General features: G+C 43.3%; 1 protein-coding gene across 1 annotated transcript; it reads right to left on the bottom strand.

Annotated features, from left to right (window-relative positions):
- Nucleotides 1-9,669: 9,669 nt before the first annotated feature.
- Nucleotides 9,670-14,179, bottom strand: LOC109774827 (protein DETOXIFICATION 21). Its single transcript, XM_020333601.4, has 8 exons — nucleotides 13,751-14,179; nucleotides 11,558-12,099; nucleotides 11,362-11,448; nucleotides 11,130-11,186; nucleotides 10,799-11,037; nucleotides 10,518-10,636; nucleotides 10,321-10,407; nucleotides 9,670-10,151 (listed from the first exon to the last, which is right to left on the bottom strand). Exons 1-8 carry the CDS (start codon nucleotides 14,039-14,041, stop codon nucleotides 10,068-10,070), a joined length of 1,506 nt encoding a protein of 501 aa, XP_020189190.1. The 5' UTR covers nucleotides 14,042-14,179; the 3' UTR covers nucleotides 9,670-10,067.
- Between the last annotated feature and the right edge of the window lie 5,460 nt (nucleotides 14,180-19,639).

The raw sequence follows: 19,639 nt of genomic DNA, 5'->3' as shown, positions 1-19,639 counted from the left end.
ATACTGTAGAGCCTACGTCTAAAGCATAGGGGACGACCTTCGTCCTTTCTCTCTCTTCTGCTGTGGTCAGGTCTTGAGTCTTACTCAATACTCACACCTTGTAACACAGCCAAGAACTTCTTCTTTGCTGATCTATTTTGAACTCTTTCAAAATCATGTCAAGGTGTGCGTTCTTTGAAAGTATCATCGGGCATCTTGATCTATCTCTATAGATCTTGATGCCCAATATGTAAGCAGCTTTTATCCAGGTCTTCCTTTGAAAAACTCCTTTCAAACAACCCTTTATGCTTTCCAGAAATATTACATCATTTCGGATCAACAATATGTCATTCACATATACTTATCGGAAATGTTGTAGCGCTCACACTCACTTTATTGTAAATACAAGTTTCTAACAAACTTTGTATAAACCCAAAAACTTTGATCACTCCATCAAAGCGTATATTCTAACTCTGAGATGCTTGCTCTAGTCCATGGAAGGATCGCTGGAGCTAGCATACCTTTTAGCATCCTTAGGATCGACAAAACCTTTCTGATTGTATCACATACAACCTTTCCTTACGAAAACTGGTAAGGAAACTTGTTTTTGACATCCATCTGCCAGATTTCATAAATGCAGCTAATGCTAACATGATTCCGACGGACTTAAGCATCGCTACGGATGAGAAAATCTCATCGTAGTCAACTCCTTGAACTTGTGAAAATACTCTTTGCCACAAGTCGAGCTTCATAGACAGTAACATTACCGTCCACGTCCGTCTTCTTCTTAAAGATCCATTTATCTCAATGGTTTGCCGATCATCGGGCAAGTTCACCAAAGTTCATGCTTTGTTCTGATACATGGATTCTATCTCGGATTTCATGGCCTCGAGCCATTCATCGGAATCCGGGCCCACCATCGCTTCTCCACAGCTCATAGGTTCATCGTTGTCCAACAACATGACTTCCAAGACAGGATTACACATTACTCTGAAGTAGTACGCATCCTCGTCGTCCTACGAGGTTTGGTAGTGACTTGATCCGAAGTTTCATGATCACTATCATAAGCTTCCACTTCAATTGGTGTAGGTGCCACAGGAACAACTTCATGTGCCCTGCTACACACTAGTTGAAGTTATGGTTCAATAACCTCATCAAGTCTCCACCATCCTCCCACTCAATTCTTTTGAGAGAAACTTTTCCTCGAGAAAGGACTCGTTTCTAGAAGCAATTACTTTTGCTTCCAGATCTGAAATAGGAGGTATACCCAACTGTTTTGGGTTTTCTATGAAGATGCATTTATCCGCTTTGGGTTCGAGCTTATCAGCTTGAAACTTTTTCACATAAGCATCGCAGCCCCAAACTTTTAAGAAACAAATACTTAGGTTTCTCTAAACGGTGTCGTCTCAACGGAATTGCGTGGTGCCCCTTTTAAAGTGAATGCGGTTGTCTCTAATGCCTAACCCATAAACGATAGTGGTAATTCGATAAGAGACATCATGGTATGCACCATATCCAATAGGGTGCAGTTATGATGTTCGGACACACCATCACACTATGGTGTTCCAGGCGGTATTAATTGTGAAACACTTTCCACAATGTCTTAATTGTGTGCCAAACTCGTAACTCAGATACTCATCTCTATGATCATATCACGGACATTTTATCCTCTTGTCACAACGATCTTCAACTTCACTCTGAAATTACTTGAACCTTTCAATAATTCAGACTTGTGTTTCATCAAGTAAATACACTCAGCATCTACTCAAATCATCTGTGAAGTAAGAACATAACGATATCCACTGCATGCCTCAGCACTCATTGGACTGCATACATCAAAATGTATTACTTCCAATAAGTTGCTCTCTTGTTCCATTTTTCTGAAAACGAGGCCTTTCAGTCATCTTGCCCATGTGGTATGATTTGCAAGTCTCAAGTGATTCAAAATCAAGTGAGTCCAAACGATCCATCTGCATGGAGTTTCTTCATGCATATATACCAATAGACATGGTTCGCATGCCTCAATCTTTTCAAAAACGACTGAGTCCAAAGATCCATCTACATGGAGCTTCTTCATGCGTTCTATCCCAATATGACTCAAATAGTAGTTCCACAAGTATGTGGTACTATCATTACTTTTGGCATGAACATGTGTATCACTACGATCGAGATTCATTTTAGGTGCAAGACCATTGAGGGTATTATTCAAATAAACAGAGTAACCCTTATTCTCCTTAAATGAATAACCGTATTGCGATAAACATAATCCAATCATGCTCAACGCAAACACCAAATCTCGATGGTAGAGGGAGCATGCGATGCTTGATCACATCAACCTTGGAAACACTTCCAACACATATCGTCATCTCACCTTTAGCTAGTCTCCGTTTATTCCGCAGCTTTTATTTCGAGTTACTAACACTTAGCAACCGAACCGGTATCTAATACCCTGGTGCTGCTAGGAGTACTAGTAAAGTACACATTCATACAATGTATATCCAATATACTTCTGTCGACCTTGCCTGCCTTCTCATCTACCAAGTATCTAGGGTAGTTCCGCTTTAGTGACCGTTCCCTCATTACAGAAGCACTTAGTTTCGGGTTTGGGTTCAACCTTGGGATTCTTCACTAAAGCAGCAAACGACTTGTTGTTTCATGAAGTATCCCTTTTGCCCTTGCCCTTCTTAAACTAGTGGTTTTACTAAACATCAACAATTGATGCTCCTTCTTGATTTCTACTCTCGCGGTGTCAAACATCGCGAATAGCTCAAGGATCATCATAACTATCCCTGATATGTTATAGTTCATCACGAAGCTCTAATAGCTTGGTGGCAGTGACTATGGAGAACCATCACTATCTCATCTGGAAGATTAACTCCCATTCGATTCAAGCGATTGTGGTACTCAGACAATCTGAGCACATGCTCAACGATTGAGCTTTTCTCCCTTAGTTTGCAGGCTTAAGAAACTTGTCAGAGGTCTCATACCTCTTGACGTGGGCACTAGTCTGAAATCCCAATTTCAGTCTTCGGAACATCTCATATGTTCTGCGACGTTTCAAAAACGTCTTTGGTGCCACAATTCTAAACCATTAGCATTACGCACTGAACTATCATGTAGTCATCAAAACGTGTATGTCAGATGTTTCGCAACATCTACAGACGACGCTGAGGTTCAGCACACCGAGCGGTGCATTAAGGACATAAGCCTTCTGTGCAGCAATGAGGACAATCCTCAGTTTACGGACCCAGTCCGCATAATTGCTACTACCAACTTTCAACTAAATTTTCTCTAGGAACATATCTTAAACAGTAGAACTAAAGCGCAAGATATGACATAATTTGCAAAGACTTTTTGACTATGTTCATGATAATGAAGTTCATCTGATTATTGAACTCCCACTCAGATAGACATCCCTCTAGTCATCTAAGTGATACATGATCCGAGTCAAACTAGGCTGTGTCCGATCATCACGTGAGACGGACTAGTCATCATCGGTGAACATCTCCATGTTGATCGTATCTTCTATACGACTCATGTTCGACCTTTCGGTCTCTTGTGTTCCGAGGCCATGTCTGTACATGCTAGGCTCGTCAAGTCAACCTAAGTGTTTTGCATGTGTTCCGAGGCCATGTCTGTACATGCTAGGCTCGTCAACACCCGTTGTATTCGAACGTTAGAATCTATCACACCCGATCATCACGTGGTGCTTCGAAACAACGAACCTTCGCAACGGTGCGCAGTTAGGGGGAACACTTCTCTTGAAATTTTAGTGAGGGATCATCTTATTTATGCTACCTTCGTTCTAAGCAAATAAGATGTAAACATGATAAACATCACATGCAAATCATAAGGTGACATGATATGGCCAATATCATCTTGCGCCTTTTGATCTCCATCTTCGAGGCGCGGCATGATCACCTTTGTCACTGGCATGACACCATGATCTCCATCATCATGATCTCCATCATCGTGTCTTCATGAAGTTGTCTCGCCAACTATTACTTCTACTACTATGGCTAACGGTTAGCAATAAACTGAAGTAATTACATGGCGTTATTCATTGACACGCAGGTCATACAATAAATTAAGACAACTCCTATGGCTCCTGCCGGTTGTCATACTCATCGACATGCAAGTCGTGATTCCTATTACAAGAACATGATCAATCTCATACATCACATATATCATTCATCACATCCTTTTGGCCATATCACATCACATAGCATACCCTGCAAAAACAAGTTAGACGTCCTCTAATTGTTGTTGCCTGTTTTACGTGGCTGCTATGGGTTTCTAGCAAGAACGTTTCTTACCTACGCAAAAGCCACAACGTGATATGCCAATTTCTATTTACCCTTCATAAGGACCCTTTTCATCGAATCCGATCCGACTAAAGTGGGAGAGACAGACACCCGCTAGCCACCTTATGCAACTAGTGCATGTCAGTCGGTGGAACCTGTCTCACGTAAGAGTACGTGTAAGGTCGGTCCGGGCCGCTTCATCCCATGATGCCGCCGAATCAAGATAAGACTAGTAACGGCAAGTAAATTGACAAAATTGACGCCCACAACTACTTTGTATTCTACTCGTGCATAGAAACTACGCATAGACCTAGCTCATGATGCCACTGTTGGGGAACGTAGCAGAAATTCAAAATTTTCTACGCATCACCAAGATCAATCTATGGAGTAATCTAGCAACGAGGGGAAGGGGAGTGCATCTACATACCCTTGTAGATCGCGAGCGGAAGCGTTCAAGAGAACGGGGTTGATGGAGTCGTACTCGTCGTGATCCAAATCACCGATGATCCTAGCGCCGAACGGACGGCACCTCCGCGTTCAACACACGTACGGAGCAGCGACGTCTCCTCCTTCTTGATCCAGCAAGGGGGGAGGAGAGGTTGATGGAGATCCAGCAGCACGACGGCGTGGTGGTGGAAGTAGCGGGATTCCAACAGGGCTTCGCCAAGCGCTGCGGGAGGAGGGAGATGTGTCACGGGAGGGAGAGGGAGGCGCCAGGGCTTAGATTTTGCTGCCCTCCCTTCCCCCCACTATATATAGGGCCAAGAGAGAGGGGGGGCGCAGCCTTGGCCCTTCCTCCAAGGAAGGGTGCGGCCAGGGAGGAGTCCTTCCCCCCCAAGGCACCTCGGAGGTGCCTTCCCCCTTTAGGACTCTCCGTTTATCTTATCTCTTGGCGCATGGGCCTCTTGGGGCTGGTGCCCTTGGCCCATATAGGCCAAGGCGCACCCCCTACAGCCCATGTGCCCCCCCGGGGCTGGTGGACCCCCGGACCCCTTTCGGCACTCCCGGTACAATACCGATAAAGTGCGAAACTTTTCCGGCGACCAAAATAAGACTTCCCATATATAAATCTTTACCTCCGGACCATTCCGGAACTCCTCGTGACGTCCGGGATCTCATCCGGGACTCCGAACAACTTTTGGGTTACCGCATACTAATATCTCTACAACCCTAGCGTCACCGAACCTTAAGTGTGTAGACCCTACGGGTTCGGGAGACATGCAGACATGACCGAGACGACTCTTCTGTCAATAACCAACAGCGGGATCTGGATACCCATGTTGGCTCCCACATGCTCCTCGATGATCTCATCGGATGAACCACGATGTCGAGGATTCAATCAATCCCGTATACAATTCCCTTTGTCTATCGGTATGTTACTTGCCCGAGATTCGATCGTCGGTATCCCGATACCTTGTTCAATCTCGTTACCGGCAAGTCTCTTTACTCGTTCCGTAACACATCATCCCGTGATCAACTCCTTGGTCACATTGTGCACATTATGATGATGTCCTACCGAGTGGACCCAGAGATACCTCTCCGTTTACACGGAGTGACAAATCCCAGTCTCGATTCGTGCCAACCCAACAGACACTTTCGGAGATACCTGTAGTGCACCTTTATAGCCACCCAGTTACGTTGTGACGTTTGGTACACCCAAAGAATTCCTACGGTATCCGGGAGTTGCACAATGTCATGGTCTAAGGAAATGATACTTGACATTAGAAAAGCTCTTAGCAAACGAACTACACGATCTTGTGCTAGGCTTAGGATTGGGTCTTGTCCATCACATCATTCTCCTAATGATGTGATCCCGTTATCAACGACATCCAATGTCCATGGTCAGGAAACCGTAACCATCTATTGATCAACGAGCTAGTCAACTAGAGGCTTACTAGGGACATGGTGTTGTTTATGTATCCACACATGTATCTGAGTTTCCTATCAATACAATTCTAGCATGGATAATAAACGATTATCATGAACAAGGAAATATAATAATAACCTATTTATTATTGCCTCTAGGGCATATTTCCAACAGTCATGGTCTTATGCTTTGTGGGAACTCGGTTTAGGACATGGCACGCAGTCATTAGCGCCTCCCCCCACCATTCCTTGGAGAGACCCGATGTGTCAAACATGGTGTTAACCATATCAGTTAGAGTTCGGTTCTTTTCTTTCGGCTACCCCATTTGACTGAGGTGAGTAGGGAGGCGTCCTCTCATGAATTATACCATGTTCCGCACAAAACAAATCAAATTCATTGGAAAAATACTCTCCACCACGATCATACCTAAGCCGTTTAATTTTTTGATCAAGTTGGTTCTCTGCCTCAACTTTATAGTTTTTGAAGAAAGTTAAAGCCTCATCTTTTGATTTCAGAAGATACACATAACAATATCTAGTGGAGTCATCAATCAACGTCATGAAGTATATCTTTCCACCTTTTGTCAACACGCCATTCATCTCACAAAGATCAGAATGTATAAGCTCTAGTGGCGCCAAGTCTCTTGCCTCTGCAGTTCTATGGGACTTGCGAGGTTGCTTAGCTTGCACACATACTTGGCACTTAGAGTCTTTGACAGTAGAGATTTTCGGAATTAAATTCATATTGGCTAGCCGCGTCATGCAACCAAAGTTAATGTGACAAAGTCGTGAATGCCAAATATCAGACTCATTATTGTGCCAAACATTATTAATAACTTTAGTGCAAATATCTGACAAAGACAGGCGGAACAAGCCTCCGCTCTCATAGCCTTTTCCAACAAATTGTCCATACTTAGAAATTACAATTTTATTGGACTCGAAAACCAACTTAAAACCATCTCAACATAAACGGGAACCGCTAACGAGATTTTTATTGATGGACGACACATGATGAACGTTCTTCAGACGCACGGTCTTCCCCGAAGTAAACTTCAGATCGACCGTACCGACACCTCGAGCGATGGCATGTGACCCGTTCCCCATCAGCACGGGAGAAGTCCTTGTGACCTGGTAAGAAGAAAACATGGAGGCGTCAGCACAAACATGTACATTGGCACCGGTGTCAATTAACCAATCAGGAGATTGAAATATTGAAAGAATGGTAGGAAGAATACCGTACCCAGATTCCTTCATATTAGTATCACCGATGAGAACATTAGCGGACTTGCCGCTCTTCTCATGTCCGCGCTCCTCAAAGCAGTTAGGACACTTCGGAGCCCGGTGATTAGGATCACCGCAGACATGGCAAATTCCTTTCCCCTTCTTATGAGAATTCTTCTTGAAGTTGGTAGAATGTGACGGCTTGTTCTTTGTATCAAACTTGCCTTTGCCCTAAGTTTGGTTCTGGTTGTTTTTGAACTTGTTGGGCTGGAAGTTCTTCTTCTGTACCACGTGTGTCCTTTGCTCTTGCCTTCTCTTCAACATCAAGAGTACCAATGAGATCCGCAACGGAAAACTCCTGTCTCTTGTGTTTCAGGGAAGTAGCAAAATTGTTCCACGAAGGTGGAAGCTTGGCAATAATGCCTCCGGCAACACACACTTGAAGTACTCGAGTTCCTTTGCGAGCGACTGTATCTCATGAGCTTGTTGTACAACAGAATGCTCATCAGTCATCTTGTAGTCATAGAATTGCTCCATGATGTACAACTCGCTGCCGACGTCCGAGGCCCCAAACTTGGCCTCGAGCGCAGCCAACATGTCCTTGCCATGTTCAAACGACATATATGAATCCACAATGGAATCATCAAGAACACTCAAAAGAGCGCCTTTAAAGAGAGTATCAATCTTCTCAAAAGCTTCCAGCTGTGCTGGATTAAGATTGCCCTCAGGCTTGCCCTTAGTGGCGTCATAGCAGCACATGGTATGAAACCAGTAGACTGCTCTCGTGCGCCACCTCTTGTATTGCACCCCCTTAAAGGCAGGCGGCTTCAGATGCGCAGCAAAACCACTCGGAGTAAATTGCCTATAATCAGGTTTTTGGATTGTTGGAAATATGACCAAATTACTATGAGATTTAATCCGAATGAACAGAAGATAAATCATGACAGCAATAGAAGAGATTAAACTAATCATGCGAACTAGCATATTAGATGAACAGATCACATCTAGGGCACCTAGAAACACGACTTCTTCCCCGACCTCGGCAACCTCATCCTCGACGACATGGGCGACAACGTCAACGCCGGCGGTGCTGCTCCCGCTGCATCGTATGTGATTCTATCCTTCCTGTTCGAGATCATGGTAGAATTCATGTTTCTAGTATGTGCCCTAGATATGATCTGTTCATCTAATATGCTAGTTCGCATGATTAGTTTAATCTCTGTTATTGCTGTCATGATTTATCTTCTGTTCATTCGGATTAAATCTCGTAGTAATTTGCTCATATTTCCAACTCCTCCTAGTATCTGGATGGATTCGCCTCCGGATAAGATTATACCTTTTCTTGTAAATGATACAATTGTGATTGAATAAAGGAGGAGATGATTTGTCAAAAAAAACTCATGTACCATAATAACCATATATATTGTTAGCCCGCAAAAGAAAATTATATATTGTTGAATGTTGACCATGGCCACCCTTTCAGAGCCACTTTCTTCCCTTCCCAGAGTGTAGCAAAGTATTGTGTGGAGTAATGCTACATCAACAGGGAGAATTAATACGGACTTCACAGAGTACTTGAGGTGGACCAATAGAAATACCGATTGGGAGAGGAAGGGCCCGCACCCCCTGAAAATCAGGGGGAGAGAGAGATTTGTTAGAGGAAAACTCCGTAAAACGCCCGTGATAGTCCGTGAATCTAGCATTTTCGGTATTGTGTGACATACCAAGTCGCTTGGAGTTACTTTTCGTAGCCATGGCTGACCATGCCACTACTCGACGTGTAGCAACAAATCAGCAGCGCATACCTTAATAAAATGAGCGCGTTCAACATTTCAACACGGCGAAGAACCCTTGATGAAGCAAACACGCAAGAACGAAGAGCCTCATGTTAATATATTGCGTGGCAGATGCTAATTTGCACTTGTACATAACGTGTTTGATCGTTTTTCTCCGGGCGAAAATTCTACTCATGTCTGGCGCCATGTTTGCTTCTGCCGCCGCGGCTAGCAGTGCCGGTGGCGGCGGCGCTGGCAGTACCGGTGGTGGCGCCGGTGGCTGCTAGCGAGAGTGCCAGAGGAGTATGCGCGCATGTACTAATTAATTCATTGGCTTGTTGCATGTAATAGATCCCTGTAATTGGTGTGCTAGCTCAACCTGCCTTTCGGTGTATATTTTTCTGTTCTAGGCTTCTAGTACTAGCTAGTAATACAATTGCGCAGTGATACTGTCACATTCCCCTCTATTGTATAAACCGCGATAAGTTTCATGTTGACTTGTAATTAAACCGATAGAATGAATCTACACCAAACTGATTGTTTGATGATCATAACAAGACACAGATGACAAGGCCAAGCGAATGCAGTTCATATACAAACACCATGTTTGCTAATCACAACCAAAATCTTTCAGCATGCAAACAACACTTGTGCCACCAGCTAGCTCATAGCAGTCCAGGGCATATTTTACATGCTGAGGCAGTGGTTAGATCAAGTGTCCCTTCTTGAGTGACATGTTTTTCCTTCTCTAATGGAGCTTGCATCACTGTCATCATCTGCTCGATCTTGAGGAACAACCTTCAACGCGCCTACGCCTACTATTGCTCCATCCGTTCATTCTTCAACTGCAAACTCTGATCAAGCCGGATATACAAGTTCCTCTATCTCATGGCGATTCATTACATGTGCTAGATTATTAGTCTCATGGACTTCCCCTTGAATCTGGCTTCCCTTTGTTCCCATCCGTGATGTACCATCTCTTCAATCTCTCCTGAGTAACCTCTACCTGAAAAATCAGAAGGAATAGAAACCATAATTGAGTATATCTCCTACACCCTTCTAGTCTAGCACACAATATATACTTATAACTGATTTGCAAAATAGGTTACACATATAAAGACTTACTTAACAATGTTTGAGTACAATAATGATCGAACAATTATAACAAAGCTAACCTGTTTATCCCAGTCAGTCCTAATTGTAATGAACACAAGTACAATTGTTTGGATCAGTGTTCCGAGCAGCATGCCAACCCAAACGCCCTATAGCAACAATGCAACCAAGGAGATGGAGTTAGGACCACAACTTATTAGAGCCAAGAGGCACAACTGATTGACTGATACAACAACGTCATCTGAAATAATGTTCTTACCTTCACATGATATCCAAAAACATAACCAAGGATTGCTCCAACAGGGATACCAATCAAGTAATATGTTGTGATGTTAACATAGGCAACTATACTCTGCCAACCCGCACCGATAGCAACACCTAGAGGGTGAACAAACGGGATTATATTTTCAGTAAACCAAAAGAATATTGTATTCGTATATGGAAGGCAAATATTTGTCCTAATTTTCTTTTCTAAAGTTAACCAAACGAAATTTTTGTAATGGATACGCATTTAGAATTCAGTCAAATGCTAAAGCAAACCTGATAGCACTGGTTGAACACTGTTCAACAAGATGGAGAAGGCTAGAAGAGGCGACAGGCTTGCAACTGCGGCAGCTACCTCTTCACTGGTGGTAAATATGTAGGAAAGCTTTCCGCGGAAGAAGAGGAAAAATATGAAGAACACAAGGCCTATTGAGAAAGAAGTGGCGACGACATTTATGATGGCGAACTTGGCCCTTCTTGCACTTCCAGCTCCGAGCTCATTTGCAACGCGCACTCTATAACACACAAAATCATTATCATCAAAAATCTGAAAACTTATTCAATAGCATGATACAAATAACAGGGAGTTCTAAGATTGAGAAGTTACCCTATTGCAGACAAAAAGCCAATAGAAATCATCATCTCCCAACCGTTGATGTTAAGACTGCAGATTTCAGAGATTGAAAATCACAGTACTTGATTAGTTTCTCATGTGCCAAGACAAGGAAACAATAAGAAATGTGAAATGAGCTTCAAAAGCCAAAGCTATACAATGAGCTTCAGGAAAAATGAAAGAGTGAACTCTGAGTTATATAAAGTAGTGAATTAATATGTATTACCATATTGAAAGAGCGTCAAGTGCAACCTCTGCATTCCTCATGTACCCGGTTAGGAGCACCAGTATGGTGTTGTACCACAATTCCAAACTGAAAATGCAAACAGGGACAAACAAGCATTATTGCTAGACCAGATGCATACAAAATTCTGATAAGGACCGAAAGTGCATATACAGTGAAAATTCAAGTTTGTTCATACCAGAGCATCACACCAGAGGATAGCGAGAGCCTGAGGACAGGAACGAGGTCCGTGAGTGCCACGGAGGAGAACCCGGTCCATGTGAGAGGGCAGCCACCGCAGAAGACGAAGATGAGCTGCCCAAACACAGGAATCCACATGGCGATGACCATGGAGGTCATGATCCCGTCGAGTCCAAGGTTCAGCCGGACGGTCAAGAGCCATGACAGGAAGAGATGGACGCCGAGGGAGACAAACGCAAGGTAGGTGATGATCATGTTCTTGCTCTGCGCCTGCAGGTACATCTGGAGCGTGAAGCTGAAGACGCACGCGAACATGACGGGGATGTACCAGAGCGAGATGGTCCCGGCGACGGCGCTGATGGTCGGGTCCTGGCCGATGAAGACGAGGAGAGGCTCGGTGAAGACGAAGATGGGGAGCATGAGCACGGCGCAGCCGGTCAGGATGATCCAGGAGCGCTGCAGGGAGATGCCCATCATGTGGTACTGCTTCGCCCCGTACGACTGCCCGCACAGAGTCTCCAGCGCGCTCGCCATGCCCAGCTGCATTCAGTTTAAGCCCATTTTATTAGTTATTAAGATGATCAGCTCCTTTTCTTTCTCGTCTCAAGAAGTTTATTTCTGATGCAGTGAAACCTCTGAAGTTCAGGGTGTAAGTGGACATGTTGCACTGGATGTGGGAACGTGCTGCACTGGATGGCTTTGTGATAACAGTACTAGTGCGTGCCAAGGATCATGAATTCAGACTTCAGAGGTCATCTTACTATATGGAGGGTGATCAGCTAATGGAGAGTGATGAAGCTAGCATAGTTATGTCAATAAGGAATTAAGGGTCACGGATTCAGAGGTCATCTGGCTATGTGTTGCTCAACAATGTTCGTCGCTGCAAGGCCTAGTAGGGAATGTCATGCGATGAGGTGTCAGAACTCTGAACCTTGCTCGACATCATTCAGTTCTCAAGTTGCCGCAACCTGAATCTGCATCCATCCGACGCTGCCGGGAAGGAGACAGATAAGAGGGAGGGGGAGCAGAGGTACCGTTAAGACACTGCGGAAGACCTCCTCCGCCATTTATTTTCCCTCGATGTCCACCAAAAAAAAGATGTCCACCAACGCATTTCCCATTTGGTAGGCAATTCCCCCAAAAAAATTGGTGGGTGGGACCCGCGTAAGAAATCATTTGGTGAGTGGGACACTGGGACCCAACACCAGTAGCGCACGAGAGGGTTTTCTGGTTTTGGGAAGCTTCTTCTCAGTTGTTAGAAGGTTCCCTAAAAAAAAGTTGTTAGAAGGTTTGTCTGATTTTTGTTTCTTGCTTCATGTGTTTTCCCTTGTTGGTTTTACTAATTTTCTGTCGGCTTTTTATTTCTATTTTTATTTTCCTAATCATTTATTCCTTTTTTTTGGAACGAAAAAATCATTTTTTCCTTCTCTTCTTTTAATTTCTCTTCTCTTATTTGTTTTCTATTTATGGATTTTCTAGAAAACTATTATTATCCTTCAAAATTCATAAAAGAATTTTAAATTCATTTTTGTATTTTTTAACATCTTTAAAATTTCATGAATAAATTCTAATTTTCAAAAAAATATTAAATCTAGGAGCTATGCGTCCAAATATTCCTTGCAATTACTAGTGTGGGATTTGCAGGACAAGTTAAGATGCCACGTTCTCTCGGGAAATGCCGGCCTGTGATGGAAATGGCATTTACTATTATCCAACGGGGTTGTTTTCGCTCAAAGAAAAAAAATCCAAAGGTTGTTCCATTTTGACATTGACAGTGACTTAAAAAGTTGAAAGCACACAGCCGACAATAAGTAAAGAAACGAGTATAACTTTTCCTCTCAAGTCGACAAGAAACTGTACTTTTGTTGTGCCAAAGATGGACCACGACACGGTTTTTTCCTGTGGTTGTTGGGATCAAGGGCCAGGATGCAGTTGGCGTATATGTTTCTCTATCATGTTTGTGTCAGGATCGTCAGTACGAAAACATGCTACCACTTGTACTCTCTATTTTTTGCCAAGAAGAGAAAAGAGGAACAGTGTTCTTCATTGTTATGCATGCATGCTCCTGTTTATTTATGTTATGATGAAAGCTGGCAGCCGATTGAAGCAGATGTATACGGCCAATACCGTTGTTTTACAATACAAGAATAAGATGAAGGCATTTTGATTGAGGGGTTGGTAGGTTGCATACCAGTATGCCGTTGCTGAAGCGCATGAGGACGGTGGAGACGAGGGCGTAGGCGGCGAGCTGGGTGGCGCCGATGTGGCCGATGAAGGCCTGGCTGATGACGGCGATCCCGAAGGTGGAGAAGCGCGTGCAGATGGACGGCCCCGCCACCGCCCACAGCCTCCGGTTCTCCCCCAACAGCCGCCGCCCCAGGCCGCCGCCGCTCACATTCACATCGTGCTCCGCCGCCGCCGCCTCCCTGCTGCAGGGCTCCAGCAGCGGGACCTTGCTCTCCTCCTCCTCCCTCTTCTCCATGGATGAAGGCGGCAGGTCGCTCCTGGTTAGCTTAGAATCTGGCCCCGGAGAGAATCTGGTTAAGATGCGGATCAGTGGTGGTGTGGTGACTGACAAACACACGCGCACACACACACACAGGAGCGCGTAGCCTATCGGTGGGCAAGCAAAGCGTCTTTTATTGTAGGAGTAGGAGGGGCGCGCGATGCGAGGACGAGTCGAGTCCGCCCCTGTGGCACCTTGTGCTCCACCAGCGTTGGCGCTCGCACGTGCGGTGTGGGCGCTGGCACGTCGGCGCGTGAGATTTGCCCGGTCGTCGCACTGCCGGTAGCTTTGTCTCCGTCAGTGCGCCCGCCGGTCGGGGCAGTTGAACACGTAGTACTACGGCTAGGATGGTTGACGACGAGACGAGACGAGATGCACTCATCCAGGATCTATCCTGCGATTGGCCCATCTCAGTCCCCAACGTTTACTCTATTGGCCTGTAAAACAGTACCTCAGTCAGTGCACCTGACGCCAAAACTATGTGCATCTATTGCGCTGTCTGTTTATTTAGCTTCAGTATATTCTTCTTTCTCCTCGGTTTACTGCCGCTGCTGCTATTATTATTACTCTCTTCGTCCCAAAAATTTTATCTTAGATTTGTCTATATACGAATACATCTATTCACATTTTAAGACAAGAATTTTAAGACGGAGGGAGTATTACTCAGATATATGGAGTGTGTGTTGTTTCCTAGGCTGCTAGCATTGCATGGCCAATATGTGCACACGTTCGGGCCTTGGTCAGGTGTGTTATTTCCTAGTCTAATCTCTTTGACCGCGTTGGCTAACGTGGGACGTGCACGTCCCTAGGCCAGCCCCATCGACGACGTCGCATGCAATTAGGCCAGCCCCATAAACGTCGGCGGGGGCCTGCGTGCCGTCGCCGCTGCCATCAATCTGGATCTCGTCCATCGTCGGTCGGGATCGAGTATTGAAATCACGCCGATCAATCTAATTCTCGGATTAAGAAAAATGGGACAAGGACAAGTGGGCAAAGCACGACCGGCAAGCCATACAATTGGCAGGCAGCAGGATGGGATCGCCTCTCTCCACGTATGCCTCCGTCTGTCAAGCTATCTATTCTAGTATCTATTACTAAAAGCGCAATAGTATGAGTTAAGTTTATAGAAAAAAGCACAATATGAGTTAAAACTAGGAAAATATATGCTAGAAAAGCCGACAAAAGTCATAAACATGTTCCTATTAATCCATTGGACTCTCATTAAACCAAGAAGCACAACCGTTAAATCTTGGATGCCAATATCCGGTGGACCCCTCTCATTAAAGGACCCTGCATTGAACGAAACCAGACGTTTTTGTTCGGCAGGATAGACCCCAGCGTGAACCTAAGACGCCGACCATCCCTAGTAACGGCACTCCACCCCCACCCCCCGGTCAGTGTAATGGCAAAATAAAAAAAGGACATGAAAAGCCCAAATTTCTGATTGTTTTTGTGGATCCATGCTAGTTATGAAACTAAAAAAAAGCTAGAATTTTAAAACACACAGAAGAAAACTTGGGGAAAAAAGTTCAACATATAGATGCCCATGTTTTGTATAAAATAGGAGACAAGAAAATAATTGAAAAGAAAATTTGAATTAGTAGATTATTTTGCCATGGGATGGTCAAGAAAAACACTTTCTTATTTTTTGCAACTTTTTTAGTGATTTTTTTCTAAATTTGCAAAAAAATCAAATCCATGATTTTTTAACAAAAATTGATGAACTTTTTCAAATCCGAAAACTCTTGGGCCGGCCCAACACACGCCCGACGGGAGCGATGTCACGCCTAGTCGGGCCAAGGCCTAAGCGTTTTATTTCCTTTTCTACTTTTTCCAAAAAAAAACAATTTTTTCATTAATTCGTTTTCCTCCTTTTTAAATAAAAAATTTTAATTTTCAAGTAAAAAATTAAATAATGATTCTATCTTTTCTGTATTGAATACAAAATTTTAAGTTTTAAGTAATTGTTTTAAATAATGATTATAATTTTCTGTAAAATATTTATTTATTAAATTATTTTAAAATAAAGCATTTACTATTTTCAATTTTATCCATTTGTATTTATTAGTTATGTTAAAACTCAAAACAACAGTTTTAAGTACCTGTTGAAATTATGATTTTAAATATATTTTTCCTTCAAACCTGGCATGGATGCCTACCGTGGGCATTGCCCCACCAGCTGGCAAAAGTTGGAATCATTTCAAGAATATCCAAAAAAATACCATGTTCAACGTAGGGTGTCCAGAAGGCTCCATTTGAGAGCACCTTGCTAAGTTGTTTTAGTTTCCTATAAATTTTGCATCCTCTCAAGTTTTCTCGGTCAAAAAGGGTGATAAATGGCCGGATGTGTCGAACCTTACATACGATGTCGAAAATCGTTCAAACCCGCATGGATGCCTAACATGGGAATGTCCACCTGCTTGAAAACGTTGGGGTCATTTCAAGGATGTTCACAAAAACACAATGTTCAACCGAGAGTTTTTGGGTAAGGCCAGAATGGTCCATCCGACAGCACGTTGTTTTTCAACATCCTTAAAATGGTCCTATTTTTCTCCATGGCCTTTTGTGACCAATTCAAGGCAACATGCCAAAATATTTTAGTTTTCGACAAATTCTGCATTTTCTGGAGTTTTGTAAGTAAAAATGGCGATGAATGGCCGGACGTGTCGCAACTTGCATACAGTGTCGAAAAACATTCAAACCTGGCATGGTTGCCTACCATGGGCATGCCCACCTGATTGCAAAAGTTGGGGTCATTTCAAGAATGTCCAAGACTTAGAACATATTCAAAGGAGGGTGTTTTTCTCGACATCCCTGAAAGGGCCCTAATTTTCTTATGGCCTTGTATGACCAATTCAAGGCACAATGCCAAGTAATTTTTTTTGACAAATTCTGCATTTTCTGGAGTTTTCTCGGTACAAAAGCTGATAAATGGTCGGACGTGTCGCAATTTGCATACGGAATCGGAAGTCGTTTAAACCTAACGTGGATGCCTAACATGGGCATGCTGACCTGCTTGCAAAAGTTGTGGTCATTTTGAAGGATGTTCAAGCATAGATCATGTTCAATGGATGGTGTTCTGGTAGGCCAGAAGACTCCATTTGTTTTCCTGACATCTTTGAAATGGCCCTAAATTTTTCATGGCCTTCTATGACCAATTCAAGGCACCATGTCAAGTTGTTTTGTTCGACAATTTTGCATTTCCTAGAGTTCTCTCGGTCAAAAAAGGCCGATAAATGGACGATCGCATCATAACTTGCATACGGTGTTAGAAATTGTTCAAACCTGGCATGGATGATTACCATGGGCATGCCCACCTACTTGAAAAAGTTGGGATCATTTTAAGATGTAAAAACCATACCATGTTAAATGGAGGGTGTTCGGGTTGGCCAGAAGGCTCCTTATAAGAGCACATTGTTTCTGGACATCCTTCAAATGGCCAAAAAAAATCCACCAGCTTTTATGACCAGTTCAAGGCATCATGCGAAGTTGTTTGAGTTTTTGACAGTTCTCAACGAAAAATGACCGATAAATGGCCGGGCGTGATGCAACTCGCATACAGTGTCGGAATTCGTTGAAACATGCCATGGATGCCTACCATGCGCATGCCCACCTACTGCAAAATTTTGGGGTCATTTCATGCATGTTCAAAAATAGATCATATTCAATGCAGGGTGTTCCGGTAGGGCTAGAAGGATATGCTTGAGAGCATGTTTTTAGGCGTAGATTAAATGACCCAATTCTTTTACATGAGCTTATATGATCGATTAGGCGACCTCTTCGGCCTTGGCCCAACTAGGCGACCGCATCACTCCCGCCGGATGCCTGTTGGGCCGACCCAAGCGTTCGCATATTTGAAAAAAATTCACCAATTTAAAAAAACCGTTCATGAATTTGAAAGAAAGGTTAAAAAAGAGCTCATGAATTTTTAAAAAATCATAGATTCAGAAAAAGTTCACAGATTTGAAAAAAAAACTTCACAAATTAAGAAAATGTTGACGAATTTGAGAAGTTCACAAATTTAAGAAAAAAGTTATGATTCAAAAATAGTTTGTGAATTTTAAAAAATAAAATAAAATGAAAATAGAAAAAGAAAGAGAAAAAAAATGGAATGAAAAGCGAACAAATAAAAAAATCTCGCGTTGGTTAGTGTTATTATAATACCTCCATTCGAGTTTATTCGGCCCGATGGGAGAAGCGCGGGTACCTAGGAAAAAGTTTAAGCTAACGACCCATGATCTAACGCTAACGACGTGTGATTCGAGCGTGAAAAAGGCCAACCGGAGTACCCACAGGAGTAATGCTATACGTACAAAAGGATACAAGCTTTTACACAAAGGTAGGTTTTGACTGGAGATTAAGGGGGAGAAGGGGCCCACCCCCATGAAAAAAAACTTCACAAATTAATTAGTTTGAAAAGATTCTAGTCAGCGTGTAAAAGCATGTAAACCTTTGTATGTTCAGTATTGTTGATACCCACAGTTATGGCATGCAGCCGGTGGCCACGCTTTGCTTTTGCATGCAGCCAATTACGCCCCACGTCCACAGCTGGCATCCGCGGGGCTCGTTGCCTGCTTTGTTTTGCATGCAACTAATAACGCGAGCATCTAACAAATCGTGCACACATGCAGCGAAAGGAAATTGAAGGGAAAAAATGCGTACATCCAGCGGCCCTAAAAAATCGGATGCGTCCCTCAAAAAAATTTCAGACGCGGTTAGTTTGCTCATGGGACCAATAATCTCGGACAGAGGTAGTTTTTAATAATAAAAAAGAAAAGGGTACTCCCTTCATCACGGTTTAGAAAGCGCGCTGGAAAATTTTCTGGAACCAAGATGGTTAGTGATTGATTGTATCATGTACTGAAAAATAATATCGATTGTTAACTACAGTGCCAAATTAGAGAAGAAATTAATGCGCGGTGTGCCCCACAGCCAGTAAACGAGCAGTCCTAGCGCACGTAGTGGTGGAGACCGACCGCATACAACCCACGTGCACTCAAAATGGCCTAATTAACTTTGCATTAATTGCCAGCACGTCTTAATCCTCTTCTATTCTAAAAATGCATGAAAAAATGAAGTGCGACTTCTAACCCGTGACAGAGGGAGTAACAAGACACAACAAAAACACTAGTCCAGTTGGTCAGTTAGCTTGTACTAAGCGTATAGGTGTTGGGTTGGAATCTTGTCGGCACTTTTTTTAAGGTTTTACAAAAGAGGAAATAAAGTGAAAAATAGGCCGGCCCAGTGCCGTACGTGCACATGCCGTGTGTCACGCTTTAAAAAAAGTAATCGTCCTACCCTTTATTATAAAGACGTATGGAGAGATCTCATTTGTTGATGTGTTTAGGGGCTGTATAGAAGTAAAAGTGTGAATATTTAGTTGCTAGAACCCCGACGAGCTAGTTCACAATGCACTAACAAATAGTATAAGAAAGAACTGTTAATGAACTTCTTTTTTCGAACCATGCAAGAGAGAATTGTATTATAAAGAGTGCAAATGTCTTAGAGATACAACAAAAACTAAACGACCATACAAACAATAGCAAACATGAGAGCGAGATGGTAGAGACCTAA

This window comes from Aegilops tauschii, chromosome 5 (assembly GCF_002575655.3).
Source record: "Aegilops tauschii subsp. strangulata cultivar AL8/78 chromosome 5, Aet v6.0, whole genome shotgun sequence".
In the NCBI taxonomy this organism is placed as follows: domain Eukaryota; kingdom Viridiplantae; phylum Streptophyta; class Magnoliopsida; order Poales; family Poaceae; genus Aegilops; species Aegilops tauschii.
This window is presented reverse-complemented; position numbering and strand designations above follow the sequence as displayed.